Source organism: Lygodium microphyllum, chromosome 3, assembly GCF_053477565.2.
Source record: "Lygodium microphyllum isolate KBCC chromosome 3, Lygodium_microphyllum_v1.1.10, whole genome shotgun sequence".
In the NCBI taxonomy this organism is placed as follows: Eukaryota; Viridiplantae; Streptophyta; class Polypodiopsida; order Schizaeales; family Lygodiaceae; genus Lygodium; species Lygodium microphyllum.
In genome coordinates, this window is record NC_141137.1 from 101689539 (window position 1) to 101707468 (window position 17930).

The 17930-nt window shown below is 39.4% G+C and overlaps 1 protein-coding gene across 1 annotated transcript in view; it reads right to left on the reverse strand.

Annotated features, from left to right (window-relative positions):
* Window positions 1-6793: 6793 nt before the first annotated feature.
* LOC148038680 (NAD(P)-binding Rossmann-fold superfamily protein) overlaps window positions 6794-17930 on the reverse strand; it is a 70315-nt gene continuing 59178 nt past the window's right edge. Inside the window, exons 8-17 of the mRNA XM_087674300.1 lie at window positions 10749-10860; window positions 10523-10654; window positions 10382-10431; window positions 8768-8926; window positions 8562-8657; window positions 8351-8466; window positions 8142-8265; window positions 7946-8059; window positions 7390-7470; window positions 6794-7295 (exon numbers count right to left, since the gene is read on the reverse strand). Of these exons, the coding sequence (XP_087530426.1) occupies window positions 7149-7295; window positions 7390-7470; window positions 7946-8059; window positions 8142-8265; window positions 8351-8466; window positions 8562-8657; window positions 8768-8926; window positions 10382-10431; window positions 10523-10654; window positions 10749-10860 (1131 nt within the window). The 3' untranslated portion in view covers window positions 6794-7148. The remainder of the gene's footprint in view (window positions 7296-7389; window positions 7471-7945; window positions 8060-8141; window positions 8266-8350; window positions 8467-8561; window positions 8658-8767; window positions 8927-10381; window positions 10432-10522; window positions 10655-10748; window positions 10861-17930) is intronic.

The window sequence follows — 17930 nt, forward strand, 5'->3', positions numbered from 1 at the left end:
AAGTCCACTTCTAGCTATGTGTTCACTTATGCTCAAGGGGTTATCTCTTGTATGTCCAGGGCGCAGAAGTGTACAGATCTTTCTACTACAGAGGCCAAGTATATTGCAGCCACAGAGGCTTGCAAGGAGGCTATATGGTTAGGCTGTTTGATTGCTGGCCTTAGTATGACAGATGCTATGCCTACAGTACATTCAGATTCTATGATTGCCATTAAGTTGGCCAAGAATCCGGTCTTCCATGTGAAGACGAAACATATTGAGGTGAGGTATCACTTCATTCGCGAGGTCATTGAGGATAGGTTTATTGACCTTTTCAAGATTCCGACTGAGCAGAATCTTGCAGACTTGCTCATGAAAAGCCTCACTACCGAGTGCTTTGCCTTCCTCAGAGGAGATAGATGGGCATTGGATGAGATGACGTCCTTTTCCTTATTCTATTGTACATGTGTACATGTTGTACTATCTTTTCTTTTTCTCTCTCATTAGGGTAGATTCGCCTTTAAGTGGGAGGTTGTTGGGGGTAAAGGCGCCTCCGCGCCTAGCCGTCCGTGTATTACTACACTGACAGTACCCCGCCACTGCACACTGCAGGTGGCGGGCACCCATCACAGTCACTTATTCTTTATTCTTTTAGTGACAGTTTGAATAAAGGAAGGCCTGGCCACACATTGTGGTTGTTGGAGTTCCCACTTTTGAGTCTCTCTCTCTCTCTTGGCTCTTGCTCTCCATCCGCCATAGCTCTCACCGCCAAGCTTCTTCCTCCTAGGTTCCACTTCCCTTTCAACGATATGAGAAAGAAATAAATCATATCAAAGTAAATATAGGAAAAAGGGAAACAATTATGTTACTAATAGTAGAGCCGAAGAAAGACAAATCAAATTGAGAGCCTATGGGAGATCAAAATAAGGATCGACTATACCCAAGTTGTAGATCTCATAAAGAAATCATCAAGATGCAACAAGGGAAACCCACATCCAAACAAAGGAAAAATAGAGACCATACAACTCAAAGGGGCCATTTTAGCCATCAAGGGTAAATAGGCCACACAAAAACACATGCACACTATATCCAAATTGCACACTATTGGAAGACCAACATGAAGATAAAGTAGCTTAACAACCTTGACCTTGAATGTGATAAGAGTAGCATTGTACAAAAGAGCCATACTTCTAATATGCAATTAGTGATTCATCTAGATGAAGCATTATTATGGCTTGGGCTCTTTCATCATCTTCTACATCAAGTGGGTTTGATGGATCAATAACCTTGGTCCCTTTGATGAAGGGCTAGTAGCCCTATTCCATCATTTTATACTTCACTAGTACCTACCATGGATGAAAGTATTTTCCATCAAACTTACAGATTTAAGGTCTAACACCGGCATAAGCTATGGCCATGATAGGAAGGTCTTACAGATTGCTCTAGCCAATGGCAATGTCTAGTGCTTTACACACTGGCCAATAAGTGCGGAAGCAAAAGGAGATGATTAATACATAGCAGGATCAAATGTGATGAGATAAGGGATGAGGACAATGTGTTTATGCTAGATTTAACAAATGTCCAGTAAGTAAGTAATTAGAAGGTTAATCAATAGTGTTTAGAAACACTGATGTCAAGCTTAGTGAGATGCTTGAGTGAAGACCGGTTCTTGATTAGCTCATTGATGTCCCTTGAGTGTTGGAGCTGTTCCCAGATCTGGAACAATTAAGAGAGTTTTCTTTAGTGATTAGAATCATTGTTAATGATTTCAGTAAGTGGAAAAATTCAAAAAACCAAGCATTCAAGCTTTGGCTATGGTTGCCAGTAGGATACCCAGTTAAGGTTTTGCTCTGTGTGAGCAATAAGGATGGAAATTTTCCAAACCCTCTTAGGTGGAGATAGCTCACTTGGGGGCTAACAAAGCCTTATGATGGCTCAAGGGATTGTGCCCTCTGTTGGTTGTGCCATTGGGTTGAATAGATCGCTATGAAATCTATGCCAAATTTGTGTTTTCTGCAATTCCACCATCCTAGTTGCCCAATGTCAAGTTTTAGGTGCCACAGTGCTGTGCCTTGAGCTGGAGAAGAAGTCTCTAGAAGAAATCACAAGCTAATATGGCCTCCTTTGCACACACTAGCTCCTCCAAGGTCAGAAAGTCAAGTTGTGGCTATGGAGGTCAAGGGATAATATGAAGAAGATGAATGCTCATGTCCACTTAGTTGAAAATGTGGTTGAGAGAAGCTTGTTGGATCAGAGATGGTTCTGATACCATGTTGAAATATTAGTGTGAGAGCATGAGAGTGTGCACAAGAGGGAGAGAGAGAGCTCAAGTACAAGAAGAAGATCTTTCTTAATAAGTTGTTCACAAGTACAACTGGTACACTCTCCTCTACATTGAGAGTGACCTTTAGGGAATTTATATAGCCTCTAGATAGCTAGGCTTAGGGTTTTCCCTTGCCCACCAGTTCATTCACACCCAGCTACCCTTATCCACCCTTGCATATATATGGTTCATATGCCTCTCTCAATAATCTAGGCATCGTTCAATGCTGCACTCCTACTGAGCATGGTAATATCTATTCATTGAAAGGAACCCCTATCATCATGTCCATGAATGTGAGTCCCATTGGCCACACGGTACTTTGAGGTTTTTATCATTGTTCCCCATTGATTCCTCTATCTCTTAGCAACAACGATAATACTTCCATCAACTACCCATCAACAACAAGTGCCCTACTTCATTGATGGTTGACAAACTGAAGCCATCATGCTATCTTCTAACTATGTGATAGCCTGGGATAACATTCTCACCGATTCATCTCAATCCATGCATACATCCTATGCATGCAATACAACTAGCACTCCCCTAGGGCGAGAGCACGAGAGGTTTACCCTTGTATAGGCACAGGAAAATATAGTGGCTATTTGACCTTGAGCCAACATCCTTTGTGGTGCCCAACTTCCAATTGATTCCAAATGGCCTCCCACCAAGAGATCCTAATTTCATGAGCTACATTCAATCCACATTACCACACTTTGCTTGGTATCCAAAGCACAAAACAACTCTAGTTCCTACAAAACCTTCCAACGACTTCAACATCCAAATCAAGCCTTAGCAACAACCACCACTCTCCTCATCATGATCTCCCAACTGGACGAAAGGCAACAAGAGAGAAAAGTGAATCGGCAAAATCGTACAAAGGTAGAAAAAATAATGGCAAGTGCAAATCAAGCAAAGGACGCAAGGCATACAATTTTTGGTCAAAGCATGCAATCATGCAATTAATTCTAATATTATTTTGAAAGTTAGAGATAGTGCTCGTACAAGTTGTAATACTTTCCATCAGGAAAGGCTGGCCAAGTGCCAAATAAGAGGGTTGGGTGCCCAACTTAAGTGGAAGACTAAACACCAAAACCCATATATAAAAACCAAAAGTGAATGGATAAATCCATTCTTGTGGTGTGAAAACTTAAGAGCATGTTTCTCCTTCTTGCTTCTAATCTATCTTCTTATGATCCATCTTGAGAGTGAGGGAGAGTGAGTGTGAGAGTGAGGGACTTGAGAGGTGAAGCTCCTTCCTCATGCACCCTTCTCTTCTTCCCCTTCTTGGGTAAGAGGTGAATTGAAGGAGGGATCGAGTGTCTTTCTCCTTGTTCACATTTCCTCTTACAGATTAGGGACTTGCGGATCGACTAGGAGCTATGAAGTAGAGTTTTGGATCAAGTACCATCGCATGGATCGTGGAGCCATTATTGAGCTGTTGCTTCATGGCATTGAGGAACGTAAGGTGGTGAGCTCAATACACCCTTATCAATTCATTTATTCTTGCTTTCATGTGGTTTGGGAGAAGAATGGATAGGTTGATAAGTTCGGAGGATGTATAGGCTATGTGAGAGGTAGCCATTTCCAAATTAGATGAAGTGCTTGAAACAATAAGCATTTCATCAAGTTTGGTGGTCAAGCTTGCGAAAGCTCTGACAATCTCCATTGTACAATCAATTACCATGGAGATAATTGGGTGGATTTACTTTGCTTGGTTGAATTTGCCTAAATAATGCTAGCTATACCTCTACTAGGCAAACTCCATTCTTTGCTATCTATGGAAGACACCCTAAAACTGACATTTATATGAGCCACCCAATAAAGATCTAGCAACTATGAATCTAGCTAAATACTCATCAAAGATCCATAAGGAGTTAAAGTCATGTATTCAACAAGCCCATGAAAGATATAATGACAATGCTAATGAACAACGAATGCAACATCCAATTCACAATATCAGAGATTGAGTTTAGCTTTTATGATAATATTTATATTTTTCTCGCTCAACCTAGAAGTTGGATCCTCAAGGCTTGGCAATTCAAGATCATTGGTCAAATGAATCTACTCATCGAGTTTTCCATGTCTTAGTCTTAGAGTCTTGCCATATATCCTCAAGAAGGGAAAGGAACTTAAAATTGCCACCACTTGTTGAAATCAAAAGTCACCTAGGACATGAGGTAAGGACTATCCTTGATTCTAGAATCCCTCACAGAAGGCTTGGATATCTTATTTGGAAGGGCTATGATGCTAATGGTGAGAGAACATGGGAACTGGCCTCCCATCTTCGTTGAGCACTTGTTGATTACCTTGTTTGAAAGAGCTATGATGCTAGTAAGTCAATTAGGGTCTTTCACTTGGACCTTCTATGCACCATTTTGTGTGTGTGTGAAATAATGTAAGCAAGAAGATAACTTGAAAAAAAGAGAAAGGAGGCCTCCTATTTATAATGAGTAAGCAATTGGAGAAAAGTAGCTTAAAAACCCGTGCGTTGGTTTCATTATCCTTGGAAAATTTAGAACATCCTAGTACCTCAATAATTTTCATAAATTATTGGAGTGTTGGGAATGCACATGTTTATCTAGCTTAGGATCACTTTGGCATTTATCTTGTTTTTCTAGATTGAAAACATTTCCTAATGCTTAAATTTCCATGTCTTAAAATATATTTTCAAATAATTTTGATTAAATTTAACTCATCGATTGTCTTTTGACCTAACATTAATATGACCTCAACTTTTGCACTTGTTAAGATTCCAAACTATGGTAAAAATACATATAAGCCACTATATACTAGTGTTAACAACCAACATGTTTTGGTAATGATATTATTCCCAAGTTTGAGAAGTTGGAACTAAAGAAACTAGTGGATCACAAATGAACTCTTGATCATAATGAACATTTTGACTATAAAAGTTGGGGATATTACAATAAGACCCTACATGGAACTTCAAGATTTCTATCAAAGCTTTTATGCATTTCCAAACACTAACATAAACCTTATCAAATCTTAAATCTCACCATTGGGACCCAAATTTCCCAACTGTAGAAGTCAATAGAGTGCTTAGCAAACATACTAAGGTTATATCCTCGCATGATAGAATATGTTATGGTAATATAAGCAAGAATTTGCTTCTAGACAGTGTAGTAAGTATTGCATGTGATATACCCTAATACTGAGAGAGAGGAAGCACCTATTGCTTTAGAGGAGATCCATGTTTCACAATCATTAACAAATGGATAGGCTCAAAGTTTGGATGCCAACAATGCTCCAGCACATGCACCCTTATTTATCTAGTGAAATTTGTATAAGCTAAAACACACAAATCATTTGCCTTGAGGATGACAATTTCTATCCAATATATCAAGCATCCATTGCCTTACGATTTTTTAAATCATAGGTAGATCCACATGTGAGTCCAATCCATCCTTGACACTAAGACAACAATGAAAACTATCATTGATCCAAGAGCAATAGGGACTTGATTCAACTAGATATGGTTCAATGGTGTTTTTGGTCCAACAACAATAAGGGCTTGACATGAAGTGCGATCCAAGGAATGAGACTATAAAGGTCATTGGTGCTTTTGGTCCTTAGCATGGTCCAAGTGAAAATCTTTCCAAGAAGGCCACAAAATGGTGCATAATAGCTTAACAAAATCTTTGATTGACCTTAACAAAGTAGGGTTTTCATCAAATTACGACTCTCTTTCCAAGATTCTTACAAACACTAGGCTACTTTTTGGCTCCCAAAAATAAAAGCAAGTTCATAAAACCTGGAGATTTTAGCCAAAAATTCACTTTAAGGCACTTGAAATAAAGGTTCTCACTCCTTTTCTAAACTCTTGACGTTTGATCACTCATTTCTGACGGTTTGCTTTTAGGTTGTAATAAGAGGTGACATACTTGGATAGGTTCTTCAGGTTTGAACTCTCGATAGCTTTGAAAGCAATAAGATGGCATAGAATAGCCTCTAGATTTCCCCATGCCTAGCACAAACTATATCTCAGCCATTAGCATGAAGCTCATGTTTTTGAAGTATTTTATTAGCATTGCAAGCAAGGGCATAGGCATGTTTAGATAATCATTTGTCTTACCTGTTCTAGCTTAAACAGCTTTACCCAAAGTAAAGTGGAATGTGGCATAATTAATAAATACAATTTTTCTACACAATGAAATACTGATTGGGTTAGTTACAGCATGAAATCTCATGTTACAGACAATGAACTAGTGATTGGGTTGTTGTGGCGTTTATGGGGTCTTGCAACTCATCTATGCTGAATAATAAGAAACACTGCTGCTTTACTAAAGTTCGTCAAATCATCCTAAACCTGGTTCTTCTTTTGTCTCATGACTTCACTCACTCTTTTAAAACAGATCAAGAAACAGATTTCATCTAATATGGGTTAACAGTGAAAGGCATAACTCATCGTCAGAGGCAGTGGCTTTCATGGCATAGTTTCATAAGACACGTCAGCCCAAGCATGAACTCAGATTGCACACCAGCAACTGTGAAAATCTTTTCCAAAGAAGGCCACCATCACACAAAATTTTGACACGTACCCTGTCAGTCATTTTGAATTTTGCAGGCCTACATGGATACAAATTTAAGGGCAGAATACATGCCAGTGCGTCATTTCAGGATGTTCAAATTATCCCATGTGACTGTCATTGTCAGTAATATGGAATCTCATATTACAGACCAAGAGGCAACACAATTATTCTTGCTCTCTCTTAACAACTATTATATACATCAGATAGCAGTCCCTTGGTGAACTTCCTGTACAATATCTCGAATATCCCTTGTCAACTTGGAGTGTACAATATGCTCAAGTCGAGATGTGTTACAGTTACAGAGATACTAGCTCCTTCTCTAAGGCTTCCTTGCCAGTAATGCCTTGCTTCAAAGTACCCAAAACCTTTCCATAGTCACGCTGTGCAGGTGGATTCTCCGCATCCACTTTGAAAACCTCACTAAATGGAAGATTGCTTTTAACCTGTACAATGAAAACCACAAATGTCTCATGAATCCCAAGTACACTCATGGCAAATGTTCTGATGGTACTTGAACAGATGATATGGTTAGAGCACCTCAAATGTTATGTCAGTTGCCGATGGAAGACTTAATGCTTCCACACAAATCTCTGCTATATCTTCTCTAGATATTTTTCCCTTTTGCAAATCAAGACATAAAAGAGAACCAGATGACGTGTCAATGTGAAGCACAAAAAAGGACAGCAGACTCGGAAAATTTCTTGTAATACATGAATGACACACCTAGACTTATGGACATTTACAACCAGCTGGAATTTTGTGTCTCAAGTGTCATGAAGCGAAATTGATTTTTTTTGGGGGGGGTGTTGTGTGTGTGTGTCTGATTGGGTCTTTGGTAAGCAAAATATCCCTATACAGCCACATATGAAGATAGGGTTTCATTTTCTTAGATTTTGGGGCTGTTAGCACAACTGGGTCACCCGGAATGCCTTTGTCTTCGATTTTACTTCCAGGGTTCAAAAGTCATATTGCTAGGCTCAAGGGTCTTCTCCATTGGCATTTGGATCTTATTCAGCATGCTAGCCTTCTTCCAAGGGAGGGCTTTAGTTTATTCACATGTGATGAAAAAAAAAGAGCAGTTGCTTTGTCCTACCGTGATATTGTCACCCTGTTCAAATATAAGCTCAGCCCCAGCTGGTTCCTCTGTTAATGCACAAGGACGTACAATGGTGTAAGGAATTCCACTTTCCCTCAATACATCCTCTCCCTGTATGGCAAGTCCACATCTTAAAGGATCAATATGGAAGAATATTTCAACCTTCAATTACTGAAAAACTGAGTAGAATTACCTTCAATTTGAAATCCATAATGCAACCAAGCTCTTTGTTCATTCGCACAGCTGGTGGCTGTTTGCTCAAATCTAGGCCTGGACGGTTTGGTCTTGTGACACCGGCAGAGCTTACATGTACAAACCTGATACCAATGACTCTCAGTTCCAGCTTTTTACAACATATTGTCCAGATGGAAAATTTGGTTGGCTAGACATTATATAGCAAACCTAGGTGTAACAGGCTCCTTCAGATACGCTCTAATGCTTGAGAAAGGCAACTCGAATGGACCGGGCTCAAAGGTGGGATTCAGCTTTCCATCATATTCAAATTTGCTGTACATCAACTGCCACATACACATAGGAAAAGTACCCAAGTTAAAAAGAATTAACCATCAACCTGAAACACTTACACAGAATCTAGGACCTGAAGCAAATGTACCTGCAGAGACACAACATTGGAGGTAACAAAAGGTCCTGCATCTCGGACAGTGCGAGCTCTGAAGGTAGGACTGAAGGTTGAGAAAGGAAGTCGAATCTGCATGAAAGACAAAATTGAAAAATAACCTTTTCTGTATGAAATTAGACCTAGCTTGATGAAAGCATGTAAGAATTATAAAGGTAAATATAGCAAGGAAAGAGATTTACGGATTGCCATTGACCCTTCATGGTGTCAAAACTTGCAGTATAGCCAATTGCATCCCAGTCTGTTGATGTCCGTATAATTAGCTTGTAGCGATAGCCATCACCTTTTAGCCGCAATTCTAAACCCTCATATGGAGCAAGATTCTCAGGTTGATCAAAGTTCTGAAACCAAATGACATGTCAAATCTCCCACAATAAACAGATCTGAAATGGTGACACTGGAAACTGTGATTTGCACCAGAGTGAGTTCGAAAATGTCAGGTAATGTTTCTCCTAAGACAGACAATGACTTGCATAGCAATTTACATCATAAACTTGATTACTAAAAAGCATGAGCATACACAATATAGGAACGGAAAGCAGAGTTGATGTGCCTTTGTAGAATGATCACATGTTAAATGACGGAAGTCAGCCTTATGGCTGCATAAAACATAGTGTATTTGTGCTGAGGTCATCATCCAATATCTGCTGGCAATACAAAACTCACATGTTCATGTGTTCAGTATGGAGCTGTTCCTGGCATCTGCTGCATTTTCCTGGGTTCATTCTCTTGTGTGAGCAATTTTCTTTGAGAGGGTCATTGCAATGTCATCACAATAGATGACATATCCTTTATTAGCATTGCCCGTAAGGGCATGCTGCTATTGTAATGGTCGAAATGCCCCAATGGTTCTTGGTTGAATTACTTCATATTAACTGTAACTTCGAGATAAAGCATGGCCACTGAAATTTGTTGGTGACATTTTGACATTTCCTTTTTCATTGTGTGTGTTTCCCTCTTTTCTTTGTGGTGCTTGAAAAGGCTCAATTGAAACCCAATGCTGAAGAGAAGATTTGAGGACTCCTAGTTGGCCAATACGTGAGGGACTAGCTCATACAAGTAGAGGTGGAGGAAATAGCCAAAATGGAAATCTATATCCATATCATGTGTCTGGACAGAGGCCCTAGAGGTTAGAAAGGCATTGGGTCCATCCATGACTCAAGATTACAATTGCATGAAGATTCTAGTAGGCATCTTAAAAAAAAGTTGAATGGAACCAAAGTGTTGTACCTGGCTATTGGTGGGTGTGGAGAGGGGAAATGGAAGAAGGATGGGACAAGAACAAAGAAAATGGAGAGGAGGTGAGCATTTACTTGCTGAGTGCTCTTGCATTTTCTTAATAAAGAGGGAAAAATAGAAATAATTATTGTAGAATTAAGCCTTAAAATCTTACTTATAAGGTTATTAATTTCTAAGGTTGATACCTTAAAGGAGGGACTGTTGAGGCAGAAGAAGTGATTATGGAACGAAAGAGACAATACATTAATCTTCATGACAAAGAACCTGATCACATTGCATTGCCTTCTGTGATTGATCATTGACAACCTGGATTTCTTTTGGGCAGTATCTTTGAACTTGTAGCACGTCTTCTATTTTAGACATCCTATTCCACATCAAGGAAAGAAGTATACAATTTGGCTTTTTGCTAATTTACAGTGAAATAACCATAATGAATCCATAAGTTTTGACCCAGGCCTCCTCCAAGACAGTACCCACAAGGCTGAATTAACACATGCTCCCCTAAGGTCTGCATCACTTCTAAAAGCACAAAATTTTTATCTTGCTGAGCACCTCACCTTCGTGCGAATACTAGCAAAGCCACCATTGTTATCAGTCGATACAAAACCTGTAAAGAAGATACAAATATTACCACATCTATTACAGTTTCCTGCTATAGCTAAGCATTAGCTTTAGGCAACAAAATTATAAATTACTACCTTTGAACACACCAACTGCACCACCATCTTCACCACTGTTTGGGTCTATTTGCAGTGAGCTTGCACTTACGCCACCCATCACTACATCATCCAGGGCACCCCATGCAGGTCCTTCTGGTAAACCATTGGCTGCTTTGTACAGATAAGTAAGGGAGTTTAAGTAGCTTGTTTACAATATTTGGCCAATTGACTTACTAGGCTTATTAAAATAATCAAATAAATTTACCAGAGACACTGAAGAGGATTTTTCCAGAGCGAACACCAACTTGGTCTTTGATAGCTTCAATAAGATTTTTCATTCCAACATATTCCACAGTCTCTGGAGAATCACCTTTTACCTGTATTTAAAAGAACCACCAAGAAAGTCTAATTTGAAGTGATATATACTCATTGGTGAGACACATGCCATGCATAAACCATGATGTATTTAACCTATCTGCATTGAACTTCAGATCCCTTAAAATATTGAAGATGATATGGCCATGATATGTGCAAGACATGTCAAAATAAGAAGATGAAAATAGATAGAGTTGCTGCACATCAAAGAAGGAATCGTAACATCATGGCCACCAGTAAATTGATAAAAGAGTTGGGATTAAATTCCCTTCATTGCTACCTTGCTAAAATACATCACATTAAAACTCGGTGCACAGGCACAGAATTCGTTCCTTTTCTTGTGGTCTGATTAAAAGGGACTCTTAAGTTTGAAAACAAATGATCACTGGATAAGAATGGTCTGTTGTTAAGAAACAGCAAAATTGATTCATCTCTTTTATACAGAGTCTCAAATATCCCAGCAATTCTCTACAAGGGTCTACTCTAATAAACCCAATACCTTCACCCCGAGTGACTGATCCATATTAATATAACAACTCTATGACCCTGATCCTTTGACGAGTCAACTTGCTTACTGTCTCGAATCAAGCTCAGATGAATGTACTACCTCAGATCAGAATGAGCTACATCCCTGATCCTTTGACAAGCAAACCTGCTAATTGTGTCAAATCTACCTCCTTTCTATGAGTTTGCCATACCAATGGCTGCCATCAAAAGGAAGCTTTATTCTCAATGATTGACTCATCCAAACTCTGTGAAGTGTCCAAGTTCATCCTCCAATCCCTAGGACCCTTTGCATTGCCCATGCATTGGCATTGTGTTTATGTGAAACCTAGTTCTTTGGAATAGGGGAAAACTTGCAAAAGCAAGCAGAAATCCAATGTGAAAATTCCGTGCATAGCTTACCTCATCAAAGAGTGGCTGACTTGGATCCACCATATTCACAGCACATCATCATTATAGCAGATACTACTATCACACCATACCCTCATCTACCTCACCATTATCTTCATCTATACCTGTTCACCCCATCCTTGTCTTGCAACGGTCTGTTCTGTGGAGGATCTAAAGATCTTGAGTCTTATTGTTCATTTATAGCCATAAAAGAAAGGACAAAATTTTTTGTAAGACCCATTAAATTGGGCTACTCAAAAGAAGATATCCATCACCTCTGCAATCATGGTAGGCCCTTGGGCAGCCCATCACAGCAGCCTTGGCCTGATGCCTTGGTTTCGTTGGGGTGGGACCTTTCATATAAAAGAGGGTGGATATGTGACTTACTCACCATCTGGGCAAAACTTTTTGGGCTTGAGAGGGGATGTTGAGACATTAAAATTAAGGTTTGCACTGATTAATAACTGCCCCTATTTGACTCTCCTGAAAACAGCCCCAAAAAGCATTAATTTCTGAAGTAAAAATAAATGGTTTATTTTTTAACAATAGGACAAACACACCAAATTCCTCTATCATCCACTTAATCCTTAGATTCATTCCACACTCCAACCTTCATCCATAATCCTTCAGCCTTCACACTACTCCCACACCCCATCTACTGTTGCTGGTCATCATTCAGCTGTCGCCATCATTCCTACCTGCTGCCACCTACTTGGAGGACATTGCCATCATGGAGAGCTGCTGCCAGCTGCCGCGTACCCTATCCCCACCCTCCAAGAACTACCACCTGCTGACACCATCGTCACAGCCTGATCCAGGCTGCATTTTCTACCATACTAGTTGACCACTCTCCAATTGTGATAGCAATGTTTGAAGCGGTCTCCCCCCAACAGAGATCAGGCCTCTCTCCTAGCGCATGTACAAACCAAGACTTGACATGATTGATGCTCCTTGATTCTCACTTCAACAATCCCAAGATTCCTCTAAAAAAGGTAGATAAAAACTAACATCTTGTGGTGGCCTGCACATGGTGAAGGTTCGATGTTCAGCAATGGCAGACACACAAAGAGAGTGTGTGTGTGTGAGTGAGATGCACGACGTGTGGGTATAAAGAGTTGTACCTCTCTTAGGTTTTTGTGATAGTTGTATGTAAAGTACTAAAGTACAAGTGCTAAGGGTGTGTTCACACCCGAGCACGTATAAAAGGGTGTGGTGGCCCTTTATTCCCAACAACCCCGCACCTAAAGGCAGCGTGCTTTAAGGTTGAGAAAAGAATCAGCTAAGTCTAAGTATGTACAAAGCTGAAATACATATACTATCCAACTCCCATACGTGAAGAGATACCTTAACACAAAAACACAAATAACATCGTACGACAAAGCACAGAATGATAGAAGAACATAGTTAGGGTTAGGGTAACTCAGAGACAATGAACACAGAGAATGAATGAAATGATATGACTATTGAATATACGGTGCTCATGCAACAAACACACAATGTAGTGAATGAATACTGTACCTCGAACTCCTATATCTCAAGGATCAAGGCAAGGGTAATGAGCTAGAGAGTGTGTCGTACTCCAAACGGATCCTGAATCGTAGCAAAGCAACCTTTAGATGTCAAACACCAGCAAATACAGCCAAGGAAGGCTGAATTTGATGCAAACAGCAATGCAGGAGAGAGAAAGACTAAAAACACAGGAAAAACCAACAGCAGCAGACAGCATGTTGAAATCAACTCTGAACAATGTGTGGTAGACTGAAAACAAACGCCATATTGTTGTAGCCAGCAATGGCCATCTTGGACCGTGATGTCCTCCGCATCCCAGCTGTGGGCAACAAGCTAAAATACCTGAAATTTACAAAAACGAGATTAAGGCTAAATGGAGAGCAGCATACCTATTTATAGAAATTTTAGGCCCTCCCAAGTGGATTTGTGCTTATGGGATACAGATACTCTCTAAGAATGCATTTCTTTTTAAATAAATAAGATTTCTTAGCATGTTTTGGGGCTTTTTAAGTGAAGCTAATGTATTTTTAGCTCAATACCATCATCTGTCGACAATGAGCAAACCACTCTTTTGGAAGACCCTTCGTGGGAAGATTTGTAAGATTATCATATGTATGTACCTTGACAAGCTCAATGCTTTTGCTAAGTACATCCCTAGTAAAGTGATACTTCACCTGTATGTGCTTCGTCTTTGCATGAAAGACAGGATTCTGTACTAGCATGATAGCACTTTGACTATCACATTGGAGGACATAAGTTTTAGTAATGCCAAGCTCTCCCACCAAACGTGAAAGCCATAAAGCCTTATTGCATGCTTTAGTGGCAGCCACATACCCTACCATTATAGTAGACAATGCAACACACTTTTGTAGCTTGGAGATTCAAGAAATTGCTCCCCCTGTGAAGGTGAATACATACCCTGAAGTAGACTTCTTGCACTCAGTATGACTAGCTAAGTCTGCATCTATAAAGCCAACGACATATACCTTTTGCTTTCCAAAGCAGACGCATAAATCCTTTGTGCCCTTAAGATATCTCATGATACCTTTCATTGCTTCCCAATGCTTTCTACCAAGATGTGCCATGTACCTACTAACCACTCCTACCACAAATGCTATGTCAAGACGTGTGGCAACCATACCATACATCAAGCTACCCATAACTGAAGCATATAGGATCTTGGCCACTTCAGCCTTTTCATCATCAAATGTAGGGTTGTTCTCTGCACTAAGTTTCACATATGGAGGCAATGCTACATCAATTGCTTTCCTCCCCTCCATATTAAAACATTGTAAAATCTTGGATACATACTCCTACTGTGATAAATAAAGAAGATTTTTCAATTTGTCTCTGAGTATACGTATACCAAGAATATGATTTGCTTCACCAAGATCCTTCATATTAAAGCTACTATGTAGATTCTACTTCAATGTCTAACTCATGAACATCCCTACCACCAATCAATATGTCATCCACATAGAAAATCAGTATAACAAGGCTGCCATTTGCTGCCCTTTTAGTATACAAGTAGCAGTGATCCACTTAAATTCTCTTAAATCCTTGAGATTGCATAAATGTATCAAACTTCTCATACCATTCACCCAGTGCCTGTTTCAACCCATACAAGCTTTTATTGAGTTTACATGCCATCTTTTCATGCCCCTTAGCCACAAAACCTTCTATCTATTGCATATATATGTCCGCATGCAAATCACCATGTAAGAAAGCAATCTTTACATCCATCTGTATGAATTCCATATCCTCACATGCAACCAAGCCGAATATGGTTCATAAAGTAATCATTTTGACTCCAGGAGAAAAGATCTCATCAAAGTCAATCCTATGTTCTTGCTTGTATCGTTTGGCAACAAGCCGTGCTTTGTACTTTGGTGAGGAACCAAAAGTGACCATCATCTTGTAAACCCATTTGCATGGTAGAGTTTTTTGCCCCTTAGGCAAATGCACCAAATCCCAAGTACCATTTTTATTTAGAGATTCCATCTTTGATGGCATAGCTTTATGCCATTTCTTACTGTCCTCTCTGTCCATTACTTCCTTAAAGCATGACAATTCCCCACAATCCATCAACAATACAAAATCAATAACATAATTTGCATGAGGAACGAACCTATATGGTTGTTTGGTATTTTTGATCGACCTATGGACCCAATGATCAATGTTTGCTGGTTGTTAGCTTGCAAATCTACATTAACAACTTGTTGTTCAAAAGGTTCAGTATGTTGTCCTACCTGTTCCGTCTATTCCAATGGCACATTTTCTTGTTGAAACTATAATATATCATAGGAAACTTCTTGCTTATCAATTTCAACATCATTCCCTACATTTATAGGGTCATCAGAAGGTATTTGCCGCTGTACAACGAGCATTCTTTGCTGTCCTACAAGTATTTCTTCTTAGAACACAATCCTTCTCACTTCTTCTATCTTTTTGGGTTGTTTATGCATACGATTTTCTCGGAAGATTATATCGTTGCTGCCTACAATTTTCCTTTTTTCGAGATCTCGTAACTTATACCCCATTTCTCCCTCGTTACCATATCCTAGAAAAATGCATTTACAGGACCTTGGCTTTAATTTGCTGCGTAGTTCCTTGCATATGTGCACAAATGTCTCGCAGCCAAACACTCTCAAGTGTGTATACCAAGGTGGCTTGCCCAACCATACTTCTTGAGGGAGACTTCTCCCTGAAGACTCGTTTGGTGACCGATTTATCAAGTGTACGGCTATCATAACAACTTGTGCCCAAAATCCATGAGTAATGCAACATGAGACAACATGGTATGGGCCTTCTCCTAAATAGTCCTATTCATACGCTCTACGATACCATTTTGGGGTGGATTATAAGAGGTAGTGAGCTCCCTTTTTATCCCTTTGCTATCACAAAAGGCCTGAAAGGCTTTGGACACATATTCCCCACCATTGTCAGAATGAAGACACTTTAATGTTTTACTAGTCATATTTTCGGCAAGGTCTAGGAATTTTTTAAACTTATCCAATGATGGATCAAATAAACCCATACTTCGTGTGTGGCATCATCAACAAAAGTAATAAAATATTTCTTTTCCCCTAGAGACAACCCTAGCATCTCACATGCATTTGAATATACCGACTCTAAGGGTGAAGATTTTAATGAAAGAGACTTTTTATGCGATGTTTGAGCATGCTTGCCAAAAATACAGTGATCACAATGGTCAAAATAAGCATACCTCAAACACGGCAAATAACCCAAACAAAAAAGCATTTTCACTCCGGTTTGACTTCATGTGCCCCAACTGGCTATACCACGAAGACACACTTGGCTGCTTGGTTATGGCAACAACATGATCATGCACGCTAGATACATGTAATGGATACAGAGTATTACTTTTAGATCCTTTAGCAACAATCCTAGAACCCTTATATATTTTCCATTTGCTATCTCCAAAAGTGGCATGATAGCCTTCATCATCTAGTTGCCCTGTGCTTATCAAGCTCTTCTTGGAGCTAAGGTACATGCTTCACATTATGCAAAGTAAATATTGAACCATGCCAAAATGCCAAGTGCACACTGTCAATCCTTGAAATATCAAATGCATGATTGTCTCCCAAGTGGACAACACCATGTCTACCACCACTGTAGTCATAAAGCCACTCATGGTGTAGTGTTACATGAAATGAAGCACTTGAATCAAGGATCCAAGTATGCATGTCATCATAAGAATCTGAAATCAATGATTGTGTACTAAAAGAAGAAGCAAAGAGTACATCACTGCCACTATTACTCTCATGACTAACTACATTGACTTTCTCTATCTTCACACTGCTCTTTTTTGCATATTGGCTGTCATTTTTCTCATTTTTTTATCATGGGTGTTTTTGCCTTTTGCTCTTTTCTTTCTTCCACTTAAAATAATATCACTTGAAATGCCATTTCTTACCACAATGATGGCACTCCACATTTTTATCACGAGATTTGTTGCGTATTATGTTGTCAAAGTTGCCCTTTGGCTAGGATCTGCCTCCAGTATGCAGTGCATTGGAAGACTTGTTTGCTGAAATATTTTGCCTATGGAACTCCAACATGAGTAAAGAGCTCTCCATATCTCAATATAGCAGCATAGCATTAGAATTACTCATTGTTGTCCTAAAAGTGTTCCAACTTTCAGACAAAGTGCATAGCAAAAAGTTGCCTTGAACTCCTCATCAATGTGAAATTCCAAAGCAATCAACTGACTGAAAATAGAGTTAAACTCATTCAAATGTACAGACATGGCTATACCTTCATTCATACGAAGGTCCATCAAATTTTCCAACCAATAAACCTTGTTGGCTACACTTTTTTGGGCATATAACTCCTCAATTTGTTACCACATATCATAAGAAAAATTCAATTCCTTCATGTTAAAGAGGAAAGTGTCTAACACTAAAAGCTCTATGGTAAAGCGTGCAAGTTCATCTAACTCATCCCACTCATCTGGATCCATGGTTGTTGGTTTTACGCCTTTTGTCTTTATAGGGTTTACTTGTTTCTTCTACACCAAGACATTATAGCAATGCTTCTACAATATAGCAAAGTTGTGTGTCCCCTAAAGCTTCTTAATGTGCAATAGATTGCTGCTATCACTGCTGGCAACCATGATTTACAACTCAAAAGTGACTCAAAAGTCAAC